The 25,507-nt window shown below is 32.4% G+C and overlaps 1 protein-coding gene across 5 annotated transcripts in view; it reads right to left on the bottom strand.

The window, feature by feature from the left end:
• ELP4 (elongator acetyltransferase complex subunit 4) overlaps window positions 1-25,507 on the bottom strand; it is a 244,446-nt gene that overhangs the window by 129,479 nt on the left and 89,460 nt on the right. For all 5 annotated transcript variants that reach the window (XM_055549205.1, XM_055549209.1, XM_055549206.1 and 2 more), the window contains exons 6-9: window positions 24,224-24,308; window positions 19,207-19,395; window positions 3,985-4,093; window positions 879-985 (exon numbers count right to left, since the gene is read on the bottom strand). In XM_055549205.1, coding sequence (XP_055405180.1) covers window positions 879-985; window positions 3,985-4,093; window positions 19,207-19,395; window positions 24,224-24,308 — 490 coding nt within the window. The remainder of the gene's footprint in view (window positions 1-878; window positions 986-3,984; window positions 4,094-19,206; window positions 19,396-24,223; window positions 24,309-25,507) is intronic.

Genomic DNA, 25,507 nt, shown 5'->3' with positions numbered 1-25,507 from the left:
ATCATTTGGTGATGAAGTTAAAAATATGCTAATTTATTGGTGGCAATTCTCTCTTTTTATGGTTTCAAGCAGTTAAGACAAGTGGCCTGCTTAAGAGCTTTTCATTTGAAAAGAGATTAAACAAAATGGTTTGTCAAGGCTGCTTGGCTGTTTTATGTCTTTGTTAAAAAAAAAAAATGCACCGACTATACTGATAACTATCACATCACCCAAAAGCCATCTCTCTCTCTCTCTTCTGAGCATTTATTTCGTTAATAAATACATCAATTTAATTGCTTAATAGTGCTGTGTTCATTTGCTCTTTAGCAAGATTAAGTTGAAATAAATCTTTTGTACTACTACTTTCTGTCACTAGTGCTGGCATAAAAGTCACAAAAAATGTTTAAGTTTCTGTAGAAATTTACTTAAAGACACTAGTGTAAATTATACTTTGTTTTATTCAGCACAGAAAGCAGAATGGTGATTTCACGAACAGTAAAGAAACCTGCTTTTAGAATGTAGATAAGAATCCTCTATTCTTTGGCATACACAATTGTGGGTATCATTCACATTCCACACATAAATAAGCACAGCTCATTAACATTTAATTAAATATGCTTTTGAATGCCTTGGAAATATGCATATCATACTTCCCATGTAAGTTTGGAGCTTACTTTTTAACAGACATTTAAAAGAAAATCATTTTTGTTGTACTCTTCTGATATACCATTAGAATAAAAGATAAAAAAGAATGTCTAAAATAAATTATTCTGTTACAGCCAAAGAACAGCAAAAGCATGAAATATCTCCTATGAACTGCATTAAAGTAAAAAAAAAAAGAGAGAGAGAGAGACTTTTACCTCAAGACTGTGAACTCAAACATAAAAATTCTCTCTTACCTCAATGGTGAATAGCTTCTTTTTTAATTTAAAAGCTAAGTCTTTGACATCTGATATATCATAAATCAAGTTATTAAGCCGAGGAATCTGCCGTATATGAATAAGACCTTGTGGAAAGGAAATGAAAAGAAAAAAAATTCAAACACGCTGCCATTGGATGCATAAATTAAAGAGTCTTACAGCAGAATTCTGTAAATTTACACACAAGCATCCTCCCCCTTTTAAAACTGGAGCTTACTACCAGGAGCAATGAAGCAAATGGTGTGATTATACTCAAGTAATCAGGCAGAATAAGATAAACAGAAATCCTTGTGCGAGGAAAACTAATTGCACTTTGGTACAGAAGTACAGATGTAAAGAGGGATCTTAATACTTGTCAAAACTACAGCTGGCTTGTGTGTGATTTTCTCTTGTATTTACAGTAAGCAAATATGGCTATCACCTTGCGTGCTGCCCACGGCACCACTGAGTGATCTTTATTTTATTAAATGCACCAGTAAGCAGCCAGCAAAACAAGGCTTATGGGTTACTGATAATCAGTGAAGCACTAATGAAAAGTATTTCATTTTATTCACCTTATTCATGACTTGAACAAACCACTGAAGAAAACTACATTTCAGAGCACACTCTAGGATCAAACATTAACCCCCACGCCATCCCAAGACACTCATTTCTGTGGCATGTCAGACCTTTATGGAGCTGTTATAAGCTTTGTAACAGTGCTAGGTAAACCGTGAGCTTTGGCCTCTTGTCAGTAGAAACACTTGCTAATTTTTTCTGACAAGGGCACTGGATGGTTTTTGTGCAGCTTAATGCAGTTTCTGACTAAACTCAGGGTCATTTGCCACAGATGAAGACACGGAAGACTCTTCAGTGCATCTCTCCGCCTGACTCAGCCCATATTTAAAAATCACCATTCCAAAGACATTGATCCCTCAACATTAGGAAGAAGGCAAAGCCACATTTGAACAAATTAGATAAATCTTATTTATGTAACTGCTTCACTAGTACAATATATAGTTTTTTTTGTGTATGTATTTGGATGCTTAATAATGTATTACTGTAAGTTTCAAAAGGTCAACCTCCATTAGAAATGGCCTCTTCAAAAATATCACTAAAATATCTGACAATTTTTTAAACTTAAAAAAATGCAAAAACTGTTATTAAGAAGATAGCTTTTACATACAAATTAAAAATATCCCACATGGAGCTTTTTAGTAAAATATATTAGAAATAATCACACCATACATTTGCACATTTCTCATTTTAACCTTGCAAGTGTTTGTTTAGCTAACTATTAAATCAGGAGGCTTTACAGAGTGTATCAGTGATTGTCAGATCCTTCTTATTAACAGAAACTTTACTCATCATCAGAACCACCCACTAATCTGTGGGAAAAAAAATGATCAGTCCAGAGAGTACAGTACAAAAAATTAAAGCTTTTCAATCCTTGAAATGTTTCAATCAAAGTAATATTTTTTGAATATAAAATATAATTTATATTATACTAAACCTATAAACTCCTAGTACTTATAAATGATATTCAGATATAACTTATATAGGTAATGTTTAACTTGAGTTGTTTTAAAAGAAAATGTAAATAATAAAGTATTTTATCCAGTTATAAGATACTTAAGTCCTGGAGCTATAAAGTGCAGCATGGTGACTATACAATACCATATCGTATACTTAAAAGTTTCCAAAAGAGTAAATCTTAAAATTCTCATTAATAGAGAAAAACAGGTGTAACTATGTGTGGTAATGGATGTTAACTAAAATTATTGTGGTAATTTCTCAGTATATACAGAACATTATGCTCTATATCTAAAAATAATACAATATTATACATCAATTACAGCTTAATAAAAATTTTAGAAAAAGGGAAATAGTTTAATCTGAATAGTTCTCTTTCTATCAAAGCAAACAATAACATAGTAAATGAATAATATACAGAGAGTTAATCTGGGCTGATACCAAACGCACTCTTATGCAATGATCATGAGGTAAATTACTTTACATACTTTGTGTTCATAGTTTATATTTTCTAGCCTTTTAAAAAATATTTGACTATTAGATCGTGCTATTTCATTATTTTTTAGAAAGTTTTATGTCAACTCTTCAAAGCACTGATGGTTATAAGTATAATTTTTTATTTGATAGACTCTAGAAATTGCCACAGTCCTATGATCACAATCTTACACGATCTTGTAGCAGGCTTCAAATAAGGTATTCAGTCTTTAGACTAAGGTTTCCATGCAAGTTAGCAGTTCCACAATAATAATAGAAATACTTAGTATTTACTCAGAAAAAGGAAACAGGTAAAAATCTATTATTTATCACACTCTATTCTTGCCTGGAAAATCCCATGGATGGAGGAGCCTGGTTGGCTACTGTCCATGGGGTCGCAAAGAGTCGGACACGACTGAGCAACTTCACTTCACTTAAAATATTCAGTTTAGAGCTAAGATAACTACTAAACTTATCCTATTTCAACAGTTCTATATAGAAACTTTTATTTTAAAAAAAATCCCCAAATTAACCAAATGACTAAAACATTATTAATAGCTTCAAAAAATAAAAAAGCCTGGTTAATTGACCAGTGTTTATACTAGGGTAGTAATACTTTAAAATTTGCTTATAACTCCAGCAACAAAATGAATGAAGTCCAAATATAATAAAAGATGCTCACTTTCTGAAAATGTGATTGGGACTTTTAAACTATAATATTGTATGAATTTTATTTATCATACAGTTAAGCTTGGTAAAGTATAAACCACTATACATAGCTGTTATTATAATTAATATAATATTTATTTCTAATATGGCTAATAAGTATGACTGATTTCACAGCAACTTTAGGTACAAAATGTACCTCTGACTGAGCCATGCCTTAGTATCTGGGTTGACACTTTTCAAATAGTTACCACGGTTCATAGAGTTAATGGAGCTTGGTGACAAACTGCCATAAAAAGCTGACCAGGAAGGAAAGACATTTAACAACAGACTTGTTATAAAATAAAATACGTGGTACATGATGGTAGATATTTGTCAAGATTCTTCCAGGCAACAAGAACAGGCCCCTTTCACTCTTAAAGGTGTTGCTTACCATGATAATCCTTATATAACGGGTTGGTTTCTTTCTCAGAACCAATAAATGATTCCAGACCAACTACTGTATCTGACAAGTTTGTAACACGAGCAATAACTGCTTTATTCTGTAAAACAAGGAAACAAAACACTCATGTTATAGCATCTAGACAGTGTCATTATGCCATCTCAATGACAAATTGTAGAGAACACATACTATCAACATAGAGAAATAAAAGTTAAAGCTACCACGGGCAGGAAACTGGATGAAAAATAAGCCCTTAATTGAAACTTCCAGCCCATGAAGGTATGCTATTCTAATTTGAAGAGCTGAGGGGGTGTGCCTTAGTTTTTGTAGAAAACGTTAAGTACTTTTTCTCTTAAGAGGCAAAGCTACCTTTATTTTCATATGCTATTATTTTTCAAATTATCTATTGTCTATTGAAAAATCTGATAAACACTAGGATTCAGAAGCAGTATACAGTAAGTAGAATATGGAAGACAAGGTCCCACTATCATCTGTCAGCTGGGACCAGGTCCCAGCCCTGTAACAGCTGAGGTCCTCTGTTACCATATTAGAAACATGGGAGGGTCTGCAGCTAGGAGTCTGCAGCATGACTAGCTCTGGAGTCTTCTTTCTTTCTTTCCAGATGCTGCTATTTGGCTCTGGGTTAACAATAAAGGCAAAGAAAAGATGCTAGACGACCAGCACTAGACTAGGAGCCCCCCATTTCTTCCCAACACTATCAGACCTGAACCAAAAGTACTGCTGAACAATATATTATAAAATATAGTGTACATAATGTACATTATGTACACTATATATAATGTAATATAAAAATACATCACATTTTAAATATCGATAGTTCTAAAATACCCAGAATTTCAAGGCTATAACAAATATAACAATTAAAAATATAACCATTTAATACTCTTCAGGTTTTCTTCAATTATTTTACTTAAAAAAATTCAGTCTGCCTTATAACCCTTGATAGGGTGATAGGTTAGTAAATTATTTTAAAGGTTATAACATCTTAGAAAAATGTTTGATCTGGAGATCTAGATAAGTTGAAAAAAATTGTTGCTTATAAAATTTTGATAACTTTGAAACTCCTGGTTTACACACTGGTAATGTCTACCATTTTAAAACTAATCTTTTGAAGAAGGATGGGAAGTGTAAAACAGTAGGGATAACTTACAGTCTGATACTATATCCCTGTAGAAGAAAAGTCCAGATATAATCATACGTTCACTTTCTGAAAATGCGATTGACTATTGAGCTTATGGGCATTCCCCTGTTTCTTAAGTCCTCTTAATAAAGACTGTATAAGAATAAAAAATAAAAGAGGGCTGGTCAGTATGACCTGGCTTGAAATACACAGTAATCTGTCACTAAATATTATGCTAAAGTGACTAGTTAACTCACATCTAGGGCAGTACTTTGAAACTCCTCTGTAGGTAGAAATGTATATTATAAAAAGAATATCATAGCCTTTGAATTAGAACTTTTAAAAGGAAGCAGCAAAAATAATTATCCTTAATTGTCTTTAATACTTTCAATCACAGGGGCACCAAGTATTGAAAAACAAACATCATTTGGAAATGCCTATTTTTTTCCAAAGCAATTTTTCATTCAATGGTGAGAAAATAATCCAGATTGATCCCTTACTTTCAGTTCTATGCCACAGGGGATGGTCCTACTCCAGGAATAACAGGGGTTTCAGAGGCCATAAACACACTCCTTCTCAATATTTCTTTAGCCAAAGACCATTATATCAAACTCATCCAGGTTGGGTTTCAGCCAGTTATTCTTCACCCAAACAAAAATGTCTGCCAGACATTCCAACAGCTGGGAGACAGTTCACAATGAGTCAACTTGAAAATGATTCATTGTGCTGAGTACTGAACAATGTTGGGGTGGGGGTGGGGTAAGGCTGAGTTGGTTGTAGAGGGTGAGAACAAGTGGGAGAAGAATAACCATGTGGTTCTCCCATTAAGAAGGATCTTAGATAACAACCAGCAGACTCTTATCATTTCATTTTTAGGATAAACTCAACTGGGAAGAGTACTCCTGTCATGGACCCTCAGATGAACAAGCACTTATAAAGGCTACTGACAATATTTCTTAATCAAAAAGGTCAGATTTCCTTTTATCTATACTAGAAGACTAAGCCTTTGTATCTAAATAGCTGAAGCTAAAATTATAAAAGTCAGTTTCTGTTGGAATTCAACTATTAGGATTTCAGTTATATAAACTAGGGCTTTCTTAATGATATGAATAATAGAAATTGTAAGGTTTAAGGATGGATTTAGTCTTCCATGGTAGTAGATATAAGCAAGGTCCTGCATATTTAAGTGGTCAACTTGACATTTGTTTATTTCAAAGAGGATTTCTTTCCTTACTTTAACCTTAAAATTTACTAAATAAACTACTTCTCCTGTAATATCTGTCTACATTGTAAGTCTTTTTAAGAAAATTTGTGGGGGATTAAAACAATCAATTGTCTACTTTGCAGAGGAAAACTAATGAATTAATATAAAATATACAGATAGCCTAGATTTTAAAATCTCAGAAACTCATTCGTATATTTCATTTATTATGCGTCTAAGTTCCATAGATTTACATCAGTTAAAAACTACAAATTAAATTCTATCTTAAAAGCTTCTATGAAGTATCAGAACAAGAATAAACTTTTTAATATTACCATAAAATAAGTTACATTTAACAGTGACTTTACTGCTTTCTGCACAGCAATTTTGGAAAACAGTTTATGTAATGTGGCAAACAAGATTAATTGTGAAAGTTCTATAGAATTTGAAAAATGTCTATAAAATAAAAAGCACAAGAAATTACATGAAAATAACATCTAAGTTTCTAAATGAGATAAAACTTAACCTTAATTATAAACTCATTTCAGTCTTCCAGTTATTTGGAAGAGCATAAGAGATATTTGAGCATGTAAATGTACTTACTTTTCAAAAGTTCAAATAGTGTTGACGCTACATCTTTACCTCCAAGGTTCACAGGGAGTGTGGTATATTGATGTAATCATATCTTAAAACTACTCTTGTCAAAAGGTCTTTCAAATCATAGCATGAATACTAAATGGTCTTTTAGATAAAGGTAGGTAAATTTATTTAAAAGAATCTAAAATCAACTGCTTTTAAAAACCCTTAAAAGCATAATAATCACAATTCATTTTAGGAAGAACACATTATGGATAATAAATTGCCTTATTATAACCCGAAACATTCAGACAGCTTTAGCAGAATGATTTTAGCAGAGATCTTGAAACTGGATCTTCTGTATTCTCATCTTAAAAGATTCTAAGTGTTTTTATGTTATTAGCTAAGATGTGAAACCTTTTTGGTCTACAGTATATGTATATATCTAGAAATGGAGAAGTAAAGGTATTTGTGCATCCATTACTTAGACATAAATTTTGAATAATTTTTGTATTAATTTTGAAGTTAATACAATATAGTTGCCAGTAAGGAACATCTGAAGAAGGATATTTGGAACTCAGAAGTATGAGTAAATTAATTGCTACACTGCATGCATGGTATAATGATATCATCCACATATATACAATTATACTGCCACCCCTCCTACTTGCCCATCTGGATGAGAAAATCTAGGATGACTCAAAAATCTTTCTTACACTAGACAAATCTCCCCTTCAGTCCTGGGTGAAAGTTGTCAGCTCTGGATAGTAGCCAAGACATGACTAGGAGGGAAGCCAGAAGAGAAGAGAGCCAGGGTCCAGGAGTTTTAAGACTTTGCTGGCAATCTCAAATAGCATTGTGTTAAGTTACAAAAAAGGTTCTTAAAACTTTCTGTTGCAATGCAATTTCTTAATTACGGGAATCTAAATTATGTCAAATGATGTTGCAGATAAAAAAGGCACGTCAGAATGCCCAGTTGACTACTTTCTTATTCCAGTTTTAACTTCACAGAAAAACTTTACAGAGTTTTTGTTTTGATTGTTTCTTGTTTGGTTTTATAGAATGTTTCCTATTTGCTTGTATAGAATGGGAACCTCTTTTTATTAGGAATCGCCAAATCCATTAAATGGATTTTAAATAAAGGAAGGTTAGTTTAATGCTCTTTTCTAATTCAAAGCTCATAAAGTCAAAATCATGAACTTTGTTTTAAGAAATAAAAATTCAACTACTGCCATCAAAAGCTCCCTTCATTTTCTAATAAAAATACTTGAGATACTTATTCAGAGTAACCAAGTAACACTCAGACTATATCAAACCCTAAGTGTTTCCCTCCTCACTGGGACCTAATTACTTCAGCAACATAAAAGAGACAGTTTGCACCAATACAAAATATACTTCCAGGAAAGATTTTAATAAGAAAGGTAAAAAGTAATTAACCAATCACTTAATTATCAAGAAGCCTGAAAGGAATAAATCAACTGACATAAAGCATTTATGCAATGCCTCAAATTAGAATAAGTTCTTGGGTTACTCAAGTGAGAGAGAGAGAAAGCACACTATATGAAGGACAGAGCTCCACTCAAGTATGGCACACATCAGATTTGGGACTACAACAGCGCTGTTCAGTCAATACTGAAGTTAAAATAGAAATATTTATGCTACTTTATGTTTGACCCTACCATGTGACATGGTGTGTGTGTCTACTGTGGGGAGGGGATCACCACAAGAAAAGCAAGTATTTTACTTAACAGCTCAAGTTATAATAACATATCCCAAAAAACGATATTAGAAACACAAACATACTACAACTCTTAACATTTTCTTGGTCATGTAATAAAAAAAAAAAAAAAAACAAGCTTGAATGAAAGGATAAACCTAGGGATATTTAATGAGGTATTTGTTTTCCCATGCTTCTTAAGTTCTCCATTCAACTGAAATCAAACTTATGAAATAATAAAATCAAAACAGTTATACAGTTTGTAGCTCTTTACATGCCTTCCCTCACCTTCCCCAGACTTGCCACTTACTTCTATGGATTAGATTATTATTTGATTAAAAAAAAATTGACAGTGGGGAAATAGTCATATTCATAATTATTTTGAGTTTAAGAAAGAATATAATTTTATTAAAAAGTATGCTAATATATAATATTAATATATTAGTAAGGGTATTAAATTAAGCTTTTACAGATTTAATACTGAACTTTACCCAAAGTCACAATTTTAAAATATGGAGGGGCTTTTGTAAATTAAAACATTCTAACTGCCAACATTTTCTTGGTAGTACTGTATACCAATATTCATGTAGGGAAATCATAAAACAAACATATTTTGGCTCCTTTTTCTAATGCTTAAAACATGTCCACAAAGTAGCTTACCTCAAGGGCAAAAGAAACTGCTGAGTATGATGCCAAATTTTACTAAGATTAAGCAATGGAGCCGTATTTTGTATATTTTCTATGTGATCAAATACTAATATTCTAAATTTTGGTGTGAAATTGCTGGCTTAAAACTGAAGCATTTTAAAAATAACACATGATGTTATTTTCAGAAGTATTATTTACAGGTACACTCGTCTCAAACACTATATGCTTTTGCAGAACATATTTTTTACATCAGTTTTATTTTTTAGTATGCTATTATTAAACATTAAAAAAATGTATGCATTCTGAAAACCCTTATAAATGGACTGAACAAAATACTGTAATGAATAGCCTGAACAGTTAATGGCACAATATTCAAAATTAACTTTAGTTTTAATAAACTATACATCATCCAGTTTCATATTATAGAAATTATTCACATGGAAATTTGCTTGTTTTGTTAAATCTTTTATGAGTAACTTCCTATATCAGAAGTTTTTTGCTCACTGCTTTACACATGAAACCCTTAAAATGCAATTCGCGGATGTCCAAAAGCTCACACCCTGCCTGGAAAAACAATTGCTGATATCCAAATATCAAACAGAGCCTCCAGCTGATGTGTGGGATGCAGTGGTAGGTTAAAGATACTAAAGTTTAAAATCAGCTTAGAATAATCCCATATTGAGTATAAAATTATAGCCTGTCATCAGGAACAGACTGACAGAGCCAGGTCCAGATGGGAGACTGGCTGGGAAAAAAGCTGAGGCAGGTGGGAAAGTGATGGGAACCTGACGGAAGACAGGACTACTCCCTCTGCTGGCAAGGTTCTCACCTGCTTGAATTTGTAACTAATGACTAGCTTTCCTTTAATTATTTAAGATAAAACCAATAAATTATGTAAGGTGTGTCTTTTTTTTAGTTGGCTGTTTTGTATTTGCACATTTTCAAACTCATGGTATCCTATCTTTTTCACCAGATTAATTTCCCAGAGATGTAAGGATCCAATGTTTCACCAGGAGGTCCAATTATTTACCTTATAATTTAATTGCAATATAAGCATAAACAAATACAGCACTGCCTTTATAGTCCATCTTTAAAAATTAAAAATGCACTTGATTTATGTTTATTGACATATAAACCTTCTGGAAGGAAAAAAAAATTTCTTGGGCTACAGACTTCACAATCTCTTTCTCAGGCACTGCATAATGCCCTGTAATGAAATAATATAGAAATGAACCATATAAATCAACTATACAGGGAACAAGGAAACAGCATGTCACAGCAAAACAGCATAGATGTACAGCGCCAAACCTATCTGATAATCTAATGATCTGAGTTTACAGATATTATGTACTAATATGTTAAGAAATTAAGAACTAATGTTTACACAAAAATTTTGTTAAATTTTACAGAAAAATTATTCAATGTTTGATTTTCAATGTAAGTTAATAGCTGCAGCAAAAACATTTAGTAAAAATCTGTTCTAAGATTTTGGCCTACAACCAGAAGCTCCCAGAACAGGAGGGATCAGCTTTTTCACCCACTGTTCTCATCTGAATCCTGGCTTAAAAGCTATTCCAGCTCCCAGCTTTCCAGAAGGCTCCATCCCAGGAATCCCTGCCTGCCATTTGGTTTGCTGATTTTAATCTCTCAGGACTTTCTTACAGTGGCTCTACTATGCTGAACTGGCACTTGCTTCTAGAAGTGAGTCATTATTAAACCTGTAGGTCAATTGTGGCACTAACAACTCTTTGGAAGCTTTCAGCCACAGTGTACAATTTGCTAGTCTAATTAAATATTAATTCTAAGTGTTACATTTTGTGGCTAAGAGCTTTTATTTTCCATCATCAACCTGGAAGAGAGAGAGGTTACAAGGCTAATTTAATCTCTCCCCCTATCCTCCCCAACATTAAAGATTAACTACATAGGGTGCGAAAACATTATTAAAGAAGCAGGAACTCTTTATATAGTAATAATAATGCAATTAATAGCAAAGGGCTAAAATATAATGTTTAGGATATAATATATGACCTGGTACTTAAACAGCTTTAAATGCTAATTCGTTACAAGCATGTTTTGTCTCAATATTAAGAACTAAGTATCACCCTTCTTTTGAAGACAGTAATCTTTCTTTAAGGGAAGGTATGCATGCAAGTATATAAGTAGGAATAATTCAAGACTTGCATTTTCTTACAGGTATTTTTCAGAAAGCTTGTAACACTAAAGATAAAAAGCTTAGTAATTCTATTTGTAAAATAAATACAAAATTAAATAAAGTTGTATTTCTTTTCTGTATACAAAAAAAAGTGATGTTAGAGTAGACTCTATAATAAAAATAATGTTAAGGACCCTTCCCTTTTTTCCCTTCTACCATGTTCAAGGAGAAAAAATGCAGAGTCCCTTTCCGATTCTGCGCCCAGAACAGTTGTGTCCACGCCTGGACACTGGGCATTATAAAGACTATGCAGTCCAGCAGCCAAAGATTCCATATGCTTGAACAGATGACTCAATCTCCATACTGTGATGAGATATTTCACTATTTCTATCATTGATATATTTGAAAATTTTGACTCTAAAAATACTTTAATGACCATCACCACTATAAGGTACTATGGTATGAATTGTTATATGAACCAAAACTTCATAAAGCAATTCTAGGCAAAGCAAAAAAGTCTTTAAAACCAAAATTATTTTTCATTATATGCCTTATTGAATATGCTTTGGTTAATTATAATAAGAGGCTTCTAAATGTTTTTTTCTTTTGAAGATACATATGAATCTTACTGAGAATTTTAAGTATGCTGTCCTTATTTAATATGCATATTGATATTAAGACCAAATGGCAGATGTACTGCTCCTAATTCTCTATATAGACAGAAACTTATAAGCAATTTGGAGTTTATCTGTATAAAAACTTTCAAATATCCTTGACCAAGAAAGTAAATCAGATATATATGTATAATGAATACAAGCTAAGATTTGATTTATAAATTAATCAGATACTACATTGTGCAATATAAAATATGAGCTATAAAAATCTGTAAATCCAAGTGTATAGGAGTACAGAAACACAGTTCTGTTATTTGTTATTGTAAAAAAAATAATAGACTCTGCTTACAACCTAACCAAACTTGTATGAAGCTACTAAATTTTCAAAGACTGGAATTTGACACATATGATGTAAAATTAAAATGATTTTAACATGATTCATTTAATTTTTAAAAATTATTTCTATTTAAACTTAAAAAATATTATTTCTTACAAACTATATCAGACCAGTTGAGAAGGTCTAGAAAAATAAAGGCAGATTCTTAGTTGAGAGTATGAAAATTTGTTACCCAGAAAATCTGACTTTATCCTTTAGTAATTGATAGTCATGATCAAGAGATTAAATCTGTAATTTTCATCCTTAAATATTTGTTATGCCTTTCTATTATGATGTTCATAGCAACAATTACACAAAAATATTTTCCAAAATGTTATATTTTTAAATTCGCAAGAGCCTGTTATTCCTTTACCATACAATTATTCTTAGTTTGTTTTAAGAATAAAAGATTTCACACTGAGAGAAATTCACAAGGTCACTGGAGTCCACATTTCATAATCCCGTATTAGTAGTTAGTTCCAAAGTTGTCCATTGCTTGACTTAGAGTTTAGTTGCTAAAATACTCAGCATGAACACAAAACTTTATGGATGTGAAAATGTCTGTTCTGAATTTCTCTACACTGCAACATACTGGATGATTCACTTCAGTGAGTTCAAAGTTTTAATATATTAATATTAAAGAAGATATATTTGAAAATATATCAGTTAAAATAACATACTAAATAAAACTCCACTCAATTTTCAAGAGATATATAACAAGGGCCTTGCTTCCCGCTTTTCTTCAGAAAACGAATTTTCCTCAAGCAAACTAATGTCAGTGATAGGTTTCTGCAGTAACATAGCTGGAGGTGGGGTAGGGGGAGGGAAATTCCACAGATCAAACTGCTGGAAAATAGTGGCTATATGATAGAAACTGAATAGTCTATTATTGACCAAGTGCCAATGATGACCAGTAAAAATATATTACAGGCCAGTTTCAAACCTGAAATCTGCTCTGAATAAATGAAGGTTTAAGTAGTTTACCAACTAATGATCAATAGCAAATACATTAAATACTTGCAATACTAAGAATTATGGCAGAATGAGAAAATCTTATTTTGTATTTTATCATCAGTAATGTCAAGGAAGTTTCCATTCCTGCATGATTATAGTTAAGGAGAAATTTATTGGGTTGTTTATATTTAAAAATTCCTTGGAAGTGTAGATTGTGACAGCTTGAACAGATTAGCAGTGATGAAAAGTAAATTTTCTTTTTGAAAGGAAAGCTGTGAGAAAGGTATAGAAAAATAACCTTTCCTATTTTAATTACAACTGTAAGTGCTTTGATATTTATTTCCTGACAGTTTCAGGTAAAAGTAATTTCAATCAATAAAAAACTCAACTCAAGAACAACCTGTCACAGATTGTGAAAATAAAATGCATAAGCTAGGGGAAATTTATTTTCTTTTCACATCATCAGTATAGTCATAATAAGGCATGAACCTAAGTTTCTATCTCCAAAAAGAATAAATGTTATTGGTCACCATTTTTCTTAAGCAGAACTGTCACTGGGAAATAAAAATAATATTAATTTAAAAGGCACAAAATATTTGTATAATTTGGAAATGGATAACAAATTTTGCTACTAGTAAGCCAGTTCTCATTTATAATAAGACCAGAAAACCTTACAGTTTCATATCCTGCCAGATATGGAAATCAAGCAGTATCCTACTGTAACAGCTTCAAAGTTATCACTGTGTTAAAAAAAAACAAAAAACCTCATTAAAAAATCTCGAATAGTGTACAAACATTTGTGTTTCTACCAGTAAATGGGGGAAAAAAAAAAAAAACAGCAGAATGTTCAATGTAGCTGAAATATAACAACCTATAATATGGAAATTTATACTTAAAGTTTGTCAAAGATGAAATAATATTCTCTTACTTAAGATAACAGGAAGGAAGAGTTTCAAGGTAGGGTTTTAATTACTTCTCTTAGATGTAACCTTTCCTCTTTCTTTTTCAATCCACGACAACCTTCACTCGACAACAGAGTTTTGAACAGTTGAGTTGTGAGAATGTGAGCAGCTGCTGTTATTATAACTAAAGGTCTGTCTACGGCTTGAGTCTGAGAGACCACATGTTCGGCTGTCCTCTCATCTCGCCATCCTCACCAATTAACTATTAACATGGAGGGCTGTACACATGCTCTTGGGGGCTCTTTAACAGGCTTCTTGGCGAGTGGAACAACTACACAGCAGGGATCTGGGAACTGGGTAATGCTGGAATATAGGGGAGCCGTCCGTAGTTTCCCTCCTTCTAATGACACTTGACTCCACAGTTCAGCATATAACAAAGTCTGTATTTAACTTGGCCATTTTCACATACATTTTGAATAAAGTGTCTTTGGGTAGATAATAAAACTATATTCTAGCAAGACACAATATGAGTAATAACACTACTTCACAGGGAAAACTGTTTAGGACTATATATGTATATATATTTTAAGTCAATCATATTATATTTGATGAATAATTTTAGTGTTTTCACCTAACAGATATTTAGAATTTATTTTTATGCATTTGTTTCAATGTATGCTTGTTATTTCCTGTGCTGTGATGAAAATAATCTTTAACCCAAAGGAAATAGACTATATCAAGGTCAAAGTTGTGAGGCTGAACACAAAATAGTTCAAATACAATTCTTTTTCACTCTACTTGCAAAAGTCTTATTATAACAATAAGTTAAAATCAGTTTTGATTCTGTGTCATTATTTTCACTATTTTAACTTTTTCCCCTCTTTGTAATTTCCTTAACTATGTGTTCCTTCTCTACAATGAAATTAAACATGGGAAGCATGCCAAAAGTACAATAAAGGGTAACTAATCATTACTGTACAACTCTGACAGAATGCTAATAACTAAAGTAAGAACACTGATTGGCTGTTTTTCCAGTCTAAGAGGAATAGATATTTTATGTATTTTTAATCTAGTGTTACTTAATGTAACATATTCAAATAAAGGTGTCACAATTCTATTACCTATAGGTGTTTAATTATATGACACTATTTCCAAGGATATCAAACTACATTTCTTGCAAAAATCCACTTTACTATCAAATATCCAGCTCAAGCATCCAAAATACATACATATACGAGTCGTCTGTTCCATCCATCCTATCTTTCACATTGAAAAAAATTCCAGGAGGATGGGACCTTGCTTGTTTTATTCACTACTATATCCCCATGGATACCTAGAATAGTACCTGCAATAAATATTTGTTGACTGAATAAGCTAAATTATTCAATCACCATTTAAAGTTTGACTTATTAGAGTCTTCAGGGGTGGCACTGGTCATAATTGAGAGGAAGCTACTGTATGATGTTAAAAAGAGTCATGTTACAACAAGGGGATGTTACTAAGACTTCAGTGGCTGCTTGACTCCAGCCATGCTTTCTAACCTGTCTCGCCTGTGAGAAGATCTTGTCTGTGTCATTCATGAAAAGAGGCAGAAAGCTGAAGACGTCTGTTGCTTTGATGCACTTACATACCTTAGTTTTCATACCTGATCTCTGTTCAAATTCTCAGTTTTGGAGGTCTGTTTAAGTAATAATAGTGAAGGTGACAATTGATAACATATAATGTGTGCCTTCCACGTGCCAGCACTGGGTCAGTCCATGTTATTGCTAATGTTCTGAATTTTTAAAAAGAAGAAGCTGAGGCTGAGAAAGTTAGACTTGACTAAACCATGCAACTAATTGGGTCTATCTCCCTCCAAGGCCCAGGTTCTTTCTATCACTGAGTGCTACTTTGTGCACAGTTTGCTTCTTAATTTTGGCCCTATTTAGTACTTCATTAGTACCAAGCAGAATAGCATGGTAGTTGAGTATGGTAATTGAACAGGGACCTGCTTAGATCTAAATCTTGCCATTCCACTAGTTGTATGATCTTGGGAAAGTCACTGAAATTTTCAGTCTCTTGTTTCTTATCTATAAAATGGAAATAATGACAGTACCAATAATATAGGACTAAATGATGATGATATATAAGGATTAAATGAGTTAATATTTGAAAAGATCTCAGGACTGCAACTGGCCTATAGAAACCACTGTGTAAGTTCTTATTAACAAACTCACAGTTTCCTGATTCTGTATATGCATATGTCTTTGATTAGGTTTGTAAGTACTTTTTATTCTCTTAGCCTAAACATTGTGATTTTCCTTGCCAGTCTTTAAGAGTTAAGATTTTTATCCACTATTTATTACATATGATGACTGGTTTTAGCAAACTATTAAGTTTTACATTTTCTCCTATGTATTTGGATAAAAAAGAAAAATGGTCAGGTGTCATGCTCAATGAACAAGGAATTTTTTTTTATAACTCTAGTGATATTAGGACTATATGATAGCTAGGCAAAACTGTTCAGGGAAGAGACTGGTGTATTTATCACCAAAGTCTGACCATATGTTTTCCTATTTCTACTTCAAAATAGTCTCTTAATTGGTATTTTAAAATGTATAATTTAAATTATATCTTTTTCAGTAACATAAGAAGTTAAAAATATCTATAAAATACCAAAATTCAAACACTGGTTAATGTTCAGACATCCAGTTCACCTTATCATCTCAACCACTGTTTAATCAGTGGTGAATACTGGATGATCTAAGGTCTTATAATATTACTCCTCTTCCCTTAGACAGAGGCTTAGAGGAATCACTGTCACAAACATTCACAACAGGTTTGGAATCTCTTCTCGAAAAAGCAAGAATGATCACCATCAAAAATGGCTTAAAAATTTTTTTTTCTTTCTCTTCTTTATGGCATAGGCACCCTTGGAATATATTTTAAAATCACATATATACATATATTTGTTTCATAATTGTTTTGGTTCTTAAATTTAAGTCTGTGATTCATTCTGAATTGTTTTGTGTGTATGACATGAGGTAAGGGTCCAAAGTTCATTCTTTTGTCTGTAGCTATCAAGCGGTCTTGCCAATTGTTCAAAGGCTGTTCTCTTCCTGTTAAATGGTCTTGGCGCCCTTGTTGAAAACTGGTTGAGCATAGATGCCTGGGTCTATTTCTAAACTCTCAATTCTATTCTGTTGATTTATATGTCTATTCTTATTCAAGCACTAGACTCCTCATAAGACCTCCAAATTTCAATTATATCTGTTATATTTCTGTTAATTTAACTAAATGTAAAGTTCTCATGGACCTCTGGAGTGTCACCAAGTATACAGTCCTTGTTTCTTTGACTTGCTTGAATATGTCATTTAAGTTCAGATCTCAGTTGTAAAACAGTGATAATGCTTAACATATCCAAGGACAGGAGCCTAGCTTAGGTGAACCCTTATTTTCATATGATTCTAGAATCTGATTTTCTGGGTTCAAATTGTAGTTTTTCAAGTATTTAACTTTGATCTAATTTCTTAATTTCTCTTTACTTCAGTTTCCTTATAAATAAAATGGAGACAATATTAGCATTTACTTAAAAATTCCGTAAGAATTGTTAGGTACTGACCTAAAGCGCTTGCTGGTTACTCTCATTGTTATAATTGCTGTGTCTTAGAGAAGTAAAACAAACCTCAAAACTTCTCTGCTATAATTTACTCCAAATCAAAATGTTTTAGTATGTTCATCAGAAAAGATTTAGTGATTTCAGTGATTTAGTTATTTTGACTTTCACATTCCCTTCATTGCAGCAGATATTTCAGTTATTTCTAGTATCATGTTGCAGTTTATATGTATACACACACACACGTTATAGTGTATATGTGTATACTGCACACACATACACACACACTCACTGTGGAAATACTTCCAAACTTGCCATTTGAATAGTCTTAGGAAAAGAACTTTATTAAACTGATGAAAAAATCTTACAAAGACCCTTCTTTCCCTGGGGAGATTGGTTTCTTTTTCTGAGAGTATGGCTTCAGAATAATTTATACACACACACACACACAAGAGGCAAGAAAGGGACCAGTCTTATGCAGATCAGGTTCTTTCTTCCTCATTTTTTTTACTATGGTAAAATATATAATGTAAAATTTACCATTTTAACCATTTTAAAGTGTACAGTTGAGTGGTATTAAATACATTCATAATGTGTTACCATCACCACCAGCTATCTCCAGAACTCTTTCCATCTTCTAAAATTGAAACTCCATACCCATTAAAACAGTAAGTCCTCATCCTCTCCTGCCGTCAGCTCCTGGCAACCACCATTCTACTTTCTGTCTCCATAATTTTGACTACTCTAAGTATGTCATATAAATGGATTCACAGTATTTATCTTTCAGTGACTGATTTATTTCACTTAACAAAATGTTCCCAAGATTTACTCCTGTTGTAACACACATCAGAATCTCCTTCCTTTTAAGGGATGAATAATATCCTGTTGTATGGATACGCCACATTTTGCTTATCTATTCAGCTGTCAATGAATAGTCAGGCTGCTTCTATATTTTAGGTCTTGTGAATAATGCTGCTGGTACATAGGTGTAAAAATATCTCTTCAAGATCTATATTCAGATTGGTTTTATGATCAATGAAAAGATACTGCAGCAAAATCAACCTCACGTCACAAAGATATTAGCAAGTTACCAATAAATTCAAGAAAAATTATAATAAAATTAGTGAAGATGAAGTTACCATATACTCACTGTATACGAAAACCATAGATACTAAAGAATTGAATAATCTTAAAAGATATCTTGCTGCTTTGGCATTTTAAGCATCTAAAATCTCTTTTACACAAACGGCACGTGAAAATAATTTATAAAGCGTTTATATACTGCTCTTTAACAATGACCCATGAGTTAGGAGAAAGCAGTTTTGGGAAATTCTTACCTGGATAAGGTGTGTTGGCATTGTAATGATACAAGCTGAAAGAGAGGTTCGCAGAAGCCCACGGAGTATATAGAGGAACTTCGTGAGGCTGTGACTCGTGTCACAGTTTTCTGTACAGCAAACATCATCTCCCCACAAAGGTGAACCAAGATTCTGGATTCCTATTCTTAAAATGTTTTTCTGTTTTTTCTAAGGGAAAGTGAGAGAGAAGTAAACACATTAAGTTTTAGTAAATGACAGGATACCTCTTTTACTTTTATCTGCCAGTTTCTATTTTTATTCAAAACAGATCCGAGAGATAATGTCAACAGATGTGGGAAAAAACTTCATGTAGTATCAATAATAAGGCAATATAAAGGAGATCTTTCAGATTATGATACAATAAAAAAATAGCAGAACTATTTTTTTCTTGTGCTTTTTCCTTTTGAAAAATTGAGTATCACAGGCCTTAAACTTTTAATTGTTTCTAAATTTTAACAGTGACTACTCTAAGAATTATGTTTGAGGCAATTAAAGTAATACATAACAAATCACAGATAATAATAGAGAGAATCTAAACTAGCATGTGCACAAGCCATTCTTATTATTACAAAATTCTGTTTTACAATAAACTACAGAGTGCTCACTATTTCTCAGATAAATTCTATCATGTTAATTGCCTACTATTCTGTTTGGAAAAGGTTTAAAAATGTATTTTTTGGTGTTTAACATTTTGCACTTGCCTCTATTTTTTCTTCTTGAAGCTACTTTTATGATAATTTGACACTTTTCACAAAACAGGTAAACATTTAGAACTTGAGCCCATTGACATTAAGGTCAGAATAACAGTTAATGATATTTCTTGGGAAAAGAGCATTGAAAAACCATTAAGTAAAACCTAATTTGAATGTCAATAAATGTCTGCCAGCAGATATGTTTATAATAAATCTTACTGTTTGGGTTATTCTAACCAGACAAATGTTTTGCAAATGCTTTCCTTAGCAATTCAGCAAAATTTCTAGGCAAAGGAAGGAGCTATTAGCAAAACCTGGCACATTGAAATAATTGGAAAATCATTACAATTCTAACAGGAAAAATAAGATTTATTCTCCTAAAGCAAAGATTTGGAACATGCCTCTTTAGAACCGATTTCTGATGAAACAAGATCCTAAACTTGCTATTGCTATAAAATGCCACTAATAAAATTTATGAAAGTGATTTTGTGTATTCCTTTTCAAGGAGGATTTATTGATAAAAGGAAGTAGGGAAAATGAATAAAACATTGAAATGTTACAAGAGGAAAACCTAAGAAGACAGTAGTTAGTAAGATAGGTAAAACAGAGGCTTTTAAATCTGCACTGTATAGCTATGTATGATTTTGGACAAAACACTTAACGTTACTTAGGTCCTAGTTTTCTCATCTCTAAAAAAAAAAAAGGATAGAACAGAAGATTGCTCTATGAGCCTATGCATGCCTGAGTGTGTGCTTAGCTGTGTCTGACTCTTTGCGACCCCATGGACTGTAGCCTACCAGCCTCCTCTATCTTGGGATTCTCCAGGCAAAAATACAGGAGTGGGTGGCCATTTCCTCCTCCAAGGGATCATCCCAACCCAGGGTTCGAATCCAAGTCTCTTGTGTCTCCTACACTGGCAGGCAGATTCTTTACCATTGAGCAACCTGAGAAGCCCCTATGAGACTACATAATTCCCCAAATATATAAAGTGATACAACAGCCTGTATAAAACTATGAGAATGAAATTTAAAATGGAAGAATTTAGTCTAAGCACATTTGAGAAAAACTTTTTGACTTCAAGGACCTACGGCACAATGACAATATAAGGCCATTGGGTCAGTTTCTTTTCTGCTTGCCTTGAGGGTATGACGACAATATGATACCCTAGGTTGTGATCCTCAACAGTCCATAAAAAATGCTTTCTTTGTATTTCTGTATTGAATAAAATAATGTAGTATATGTTAGAAGTATAAATAAATTTCTGATGAGTTCCTGTGAAGTATCTGTGACATATAACAGGTTATTCATTTTTCTGTATTACTTAGAAACTCAGAATTCAAACAAAATGGCAAGAGTAAGGTTCATATTCTCATCTCCAAACTTGCTATCTCATGATCTATAGTGTACGTTAGATACCAAAAAGAATGAGCAACCTGGAAAAAAAAATTCCCAAACAAAATCTAGATATTAGAATGAAATCTGATGGTAAAGGGAGAGCAGCTTCATATTGTGTACCCTGTCAACATTTCAGAAGGGTCAGCTGTATTTAACCCACAGTCATCATTACCTACTATTGTTGTATCAAAAAGTTTATACAAGTTTATAACAAAATTGCTGTCAGGTGCAGAATCAGGACAACCACAGTTTAGTGACTTTGACAGTTACACTGATATACATGTATGCTGCTGTTACTGCTGCTAAGTCACTTCAGTCGTGTCCGACTCTGTGCGACCCCATAGACAGCAGCCCACCGGCTCCCCCGTCCCTGGGATTCTCCAGGCAAGAACACTGGAGTGGGTTGCCATTTCCTTCTCCAATGTGTGAAAGTGAAAAGTGAAAGTGAAGTCGCTCAGTCGTGCCCGACTCTTAGCGAAGCGACCCCATGCACTGCAGCCTACCAGGCTCCTCCGTCCGTGGGATTTTCCAGGCAAGAGTACTGGAGTGGGGTGCCATTGCCTTCTCCAGATATACATGTATAGGAAGAATGAAAAGATTAAGCCAGAGAATGAATGAGTGATAGATATTTAAGTGAAGTAGGTACATAGCACATTAGAACATAATTGAGTGTAATACTTAGCAAAGATAATACATTTATAGTTTTAAAAATATGACAGTATTGTAAAAACAAAGGCTGAGTTACAAATTTCCTGTGTTGTTTGGAACATATAATTCCTTGCTATACCATATAATAATGGGACATACTGCAAGGCATAATAAAATAAAAAAAAATAAACTTTTGCTGACAGCTGAACAATAAATAAATTTATTCCTTTGAGAAGATCTAAAATAGTTAATCTGGTACTCTAAGCAAAAATCAATGTTCAAATTTCATTTATTGTATTATTTCTTACATATCTGAAAATGAAAAATAAAATTATGACAGCAATTTGTAAATGTTCCCACTCCAAATATCTTTACAGATAAGCTACAATACTTTACTTACTACCAGTATTAATTATACAGTAGTATATAATATTCTGCTCCTTAGAGTCCATTTGTTGACTCCAACTAGTTTATTTGAAAATGTTGTGACACAGAAAGTAAGATGAAAATATCCTTTTAAAAAGTAGGATTTACTTCAGTGTCAGGATATTATCTTGACTCAGGAATAATATTTTTTGAAGTAGTGCCTGATAGATGTATTTTTGTGGCTTCTGGAAGTCATCTGAAGTTTCTGAGACAGATAAACAGACTAGGTAATTTAGCAAATGATGCAATCCATAATTCAAAAATATACAAATTTATTAACTAAATTTTAGTTCCAATAAAAAAGGAAATATATTTATAATAACTTACTGGCATATTTAATTAAAATTATTTTTTAGCATTCCTGGTACTCACCATAAAAATGTATTTCTCAACCCTGTTTAATCTTTATGAAAGTTACAGACCCAAACCAGTCTGTTGTCTATTAATGTTCATAAAATAAAATATCATTTATTTAAAATGGTGTTAATTCATATTCAAAGAAACAAGTAAGAAAAGCTTTTCATTCCATCCTAATAATAGCTTACTTTTAAGGGTTTTTGGATGTGTGTGTGTATACATACTTATATATCTAAGTATGAGGGTGTTTATTGCCTTTGCTTTTCTTGCATTCTGTAAAATTTCTTGCTCTTAGAAGATGTGTCATCCTACAAGAGCAGCAGCTCTGCACAATGTACCACAGGAACTGTTATGACATGCCTGTTTCCATAGTTACCAGAGCGCGTGGGGAGAGGTGTCTGTCAGGGACCAATTTACCTCTCCAGACGGGCACTGCCACCAAAGAGAAGACATGGAGCCCATAAATCTTAGCTAGACCAAAAATGGAGCAACAATGACCAAAATAAAACTGTACTAAATACCAAGGGCTGTCACAAAAACTGTAACATACATGAAAGACCATCTATAAATGAATGTGTGCCTCACCATATACACATAAATGTTTTTAACCTGCTATTAAACTGATGATCAAAACAGATTCTAAAAGTATTTCTTTTGCCATGGACAATGTGTTAAATATAGCAATAAAGCTAAAGAATATTTAAAAATCTATGATACAAATTAAGAGCAAGTGTGGTTAATAATGCCAAAAATAAGACTTTTGGCTTTTTTGTCTTCTTCAACAAAAATAATGGTGCTCTGGAAATAATTCTGCTAAAATAATATAAATGAAATGAAAATCTTTTAGCAGCAATAGCAATTAAAAATCACTGAGGAAGAATTGTGAAAGGCATGATATCTAGAAATAAAATTTCCCTCATTTTGTTCAAGTTAAACTAACCGGAACATTTTTAATGGTAGGAATCCAGAGGAAATTTTAAAAAATAGAGCTACAGAGAAATAGTTAAGATATAAAATATCTTAATGTAGCAAATAAAAAAATGCATATTTTATGCAATGAGACAACTCAAAGCATAATATAATAAATAAAATCTTGAACCTCGTAATTCAAAATTAAAGCCTGAGTGACATAACTGTAAAAAATTAAGATAGAAAAATACAAGTCCTGCAAATTTAACAGTAATTTTCAAGCTATGTTATTTATTAATTCCAGGCACTACAAATACATATTTAAAAGTAATTCATGTTGACAATGCATATGAACATTTTCTGTGTATCCACTGAGAACTTAGCACAAATTCAAAGCACACATTTATAGTCAAACTAAGGCTGCATGTATTCTGCTTATTTACATCCTCTGTGTTTAGAAACAGCTTGCTCACTGTTGACTATTCTAAGCCCTTCTGGTTCTAGCCCTAGAGAGTTTAAAAACAACATTACATACATGATTATAAAAAGGTTTTGAAGTTTCTCAATACCTGGGGATTGGATCCATCAAATCCTTCCTTATAAATAATGTTCTGGATAAACTGTAGCAGCTTCATGTAGCCAGGGGTCAAAGAACTGTTGATAAGAAGTGGTTCAAATACATAAATGGGCTTATTACACAGCAAATACAAACTGTAAGCTACAACATTAAATGATTAATTAAAAGATACACATTTATGAGATTATACTTAAATATCAGATAAGCCAAAATAATATAAATAATTCTAAAATAAAAAGTCAGTACATGCATGGAATAAGTTACATTACCCTATATTAACTAACTCAATGCTCTTGACATCATGGGAAGATAAAAATCTGTGGAGACGGAGATGACTTAATTTTATGTCAGGCTTAGTTACCACCAAGAAAATTAATGATTTAATGAAGCAACCTAAAAGATGAAGCCACTATAGCTTTTCAGGAGTAATCATGGATAATTAACACATAGTTAATGAACTGCTATGCCAAGTACACCTGAATCAACACCCTGATCACCTGAGTTTATCTTCCATCAAAGTTTTAATATTCTTAGAACAAAACTGCAAAAATAATACTAATTCAAAAACAATGTTTTAAGACAAAGAAGACAAGTGGATATAAACTCCACTTTTGTTTTTAAAAAGATGACAAAAACATAAAAATTTAAGAGGATAAACTATTTCCTATATGAATATTAGCATTAATGTTACTATTTAAAAATATTTTACAAGTGCTATGAAACATAACAAAAATTTAATAAGAGTTAAGAAAATCTGCTTAAATACTAACTGAATTTAAGATTCTTCATGATGGACAACTTGTGTGCTATGTCTGAACATAAAATGAGATGATGATGAAATTCTGGAGCATTGCAATTCCATAAGAACTGAAGTGCCTAATACTGTAGAAGCTGTGGGTGATCTTAAAAATACAAAAGCATTTGCTTTACTGTGATCTTAAGTAAAGTGATCATATAGGTAGAAGTACCTGCCATAGGAAAGAAGAAAATATAATTTGAAGCATTCAGGTAACATTAAAGAATACTCTTAAGAAGCTAGGAAATGCAGCAAACCATTTAAATGTGTACAAAATTAATGATAAGTGGTTCAGCAAAAATATATGCACATCTTTGTAAACATTTTATTGAACAGTCACATCCAGTTTAAAAGTACATCTCTAATAATAACAACAAAAGAAAACCAAGAGAAGAGAATGGTGTTTTGTGCAAAACAAGTATTATTCCAATTGAAGGATTTGGCAACACAATTATTTCTCATATACTTATTTCTCCATTT

This window comes from Bubalus kerabau, chromosome 15 (genome assembly GCF_029407905.1).
Source record: "Bubalus kerabau isolate K-KA32 ecotype Philippines breed swamp buffalo chromosome 15, PCC_UOA_SB_1v2, whole genome shotgun sequence".
Taxonomy (NCBI): domain Eukaryota; kingdom Metazoa; phylum Chordata; class Mammalia; order Artiodactyla; family Bovidae; genus Bubalus; species Bubalus kerabau.
This window is presented reverse-complemented; position numbering and strand designations above follow the sequence as displayed.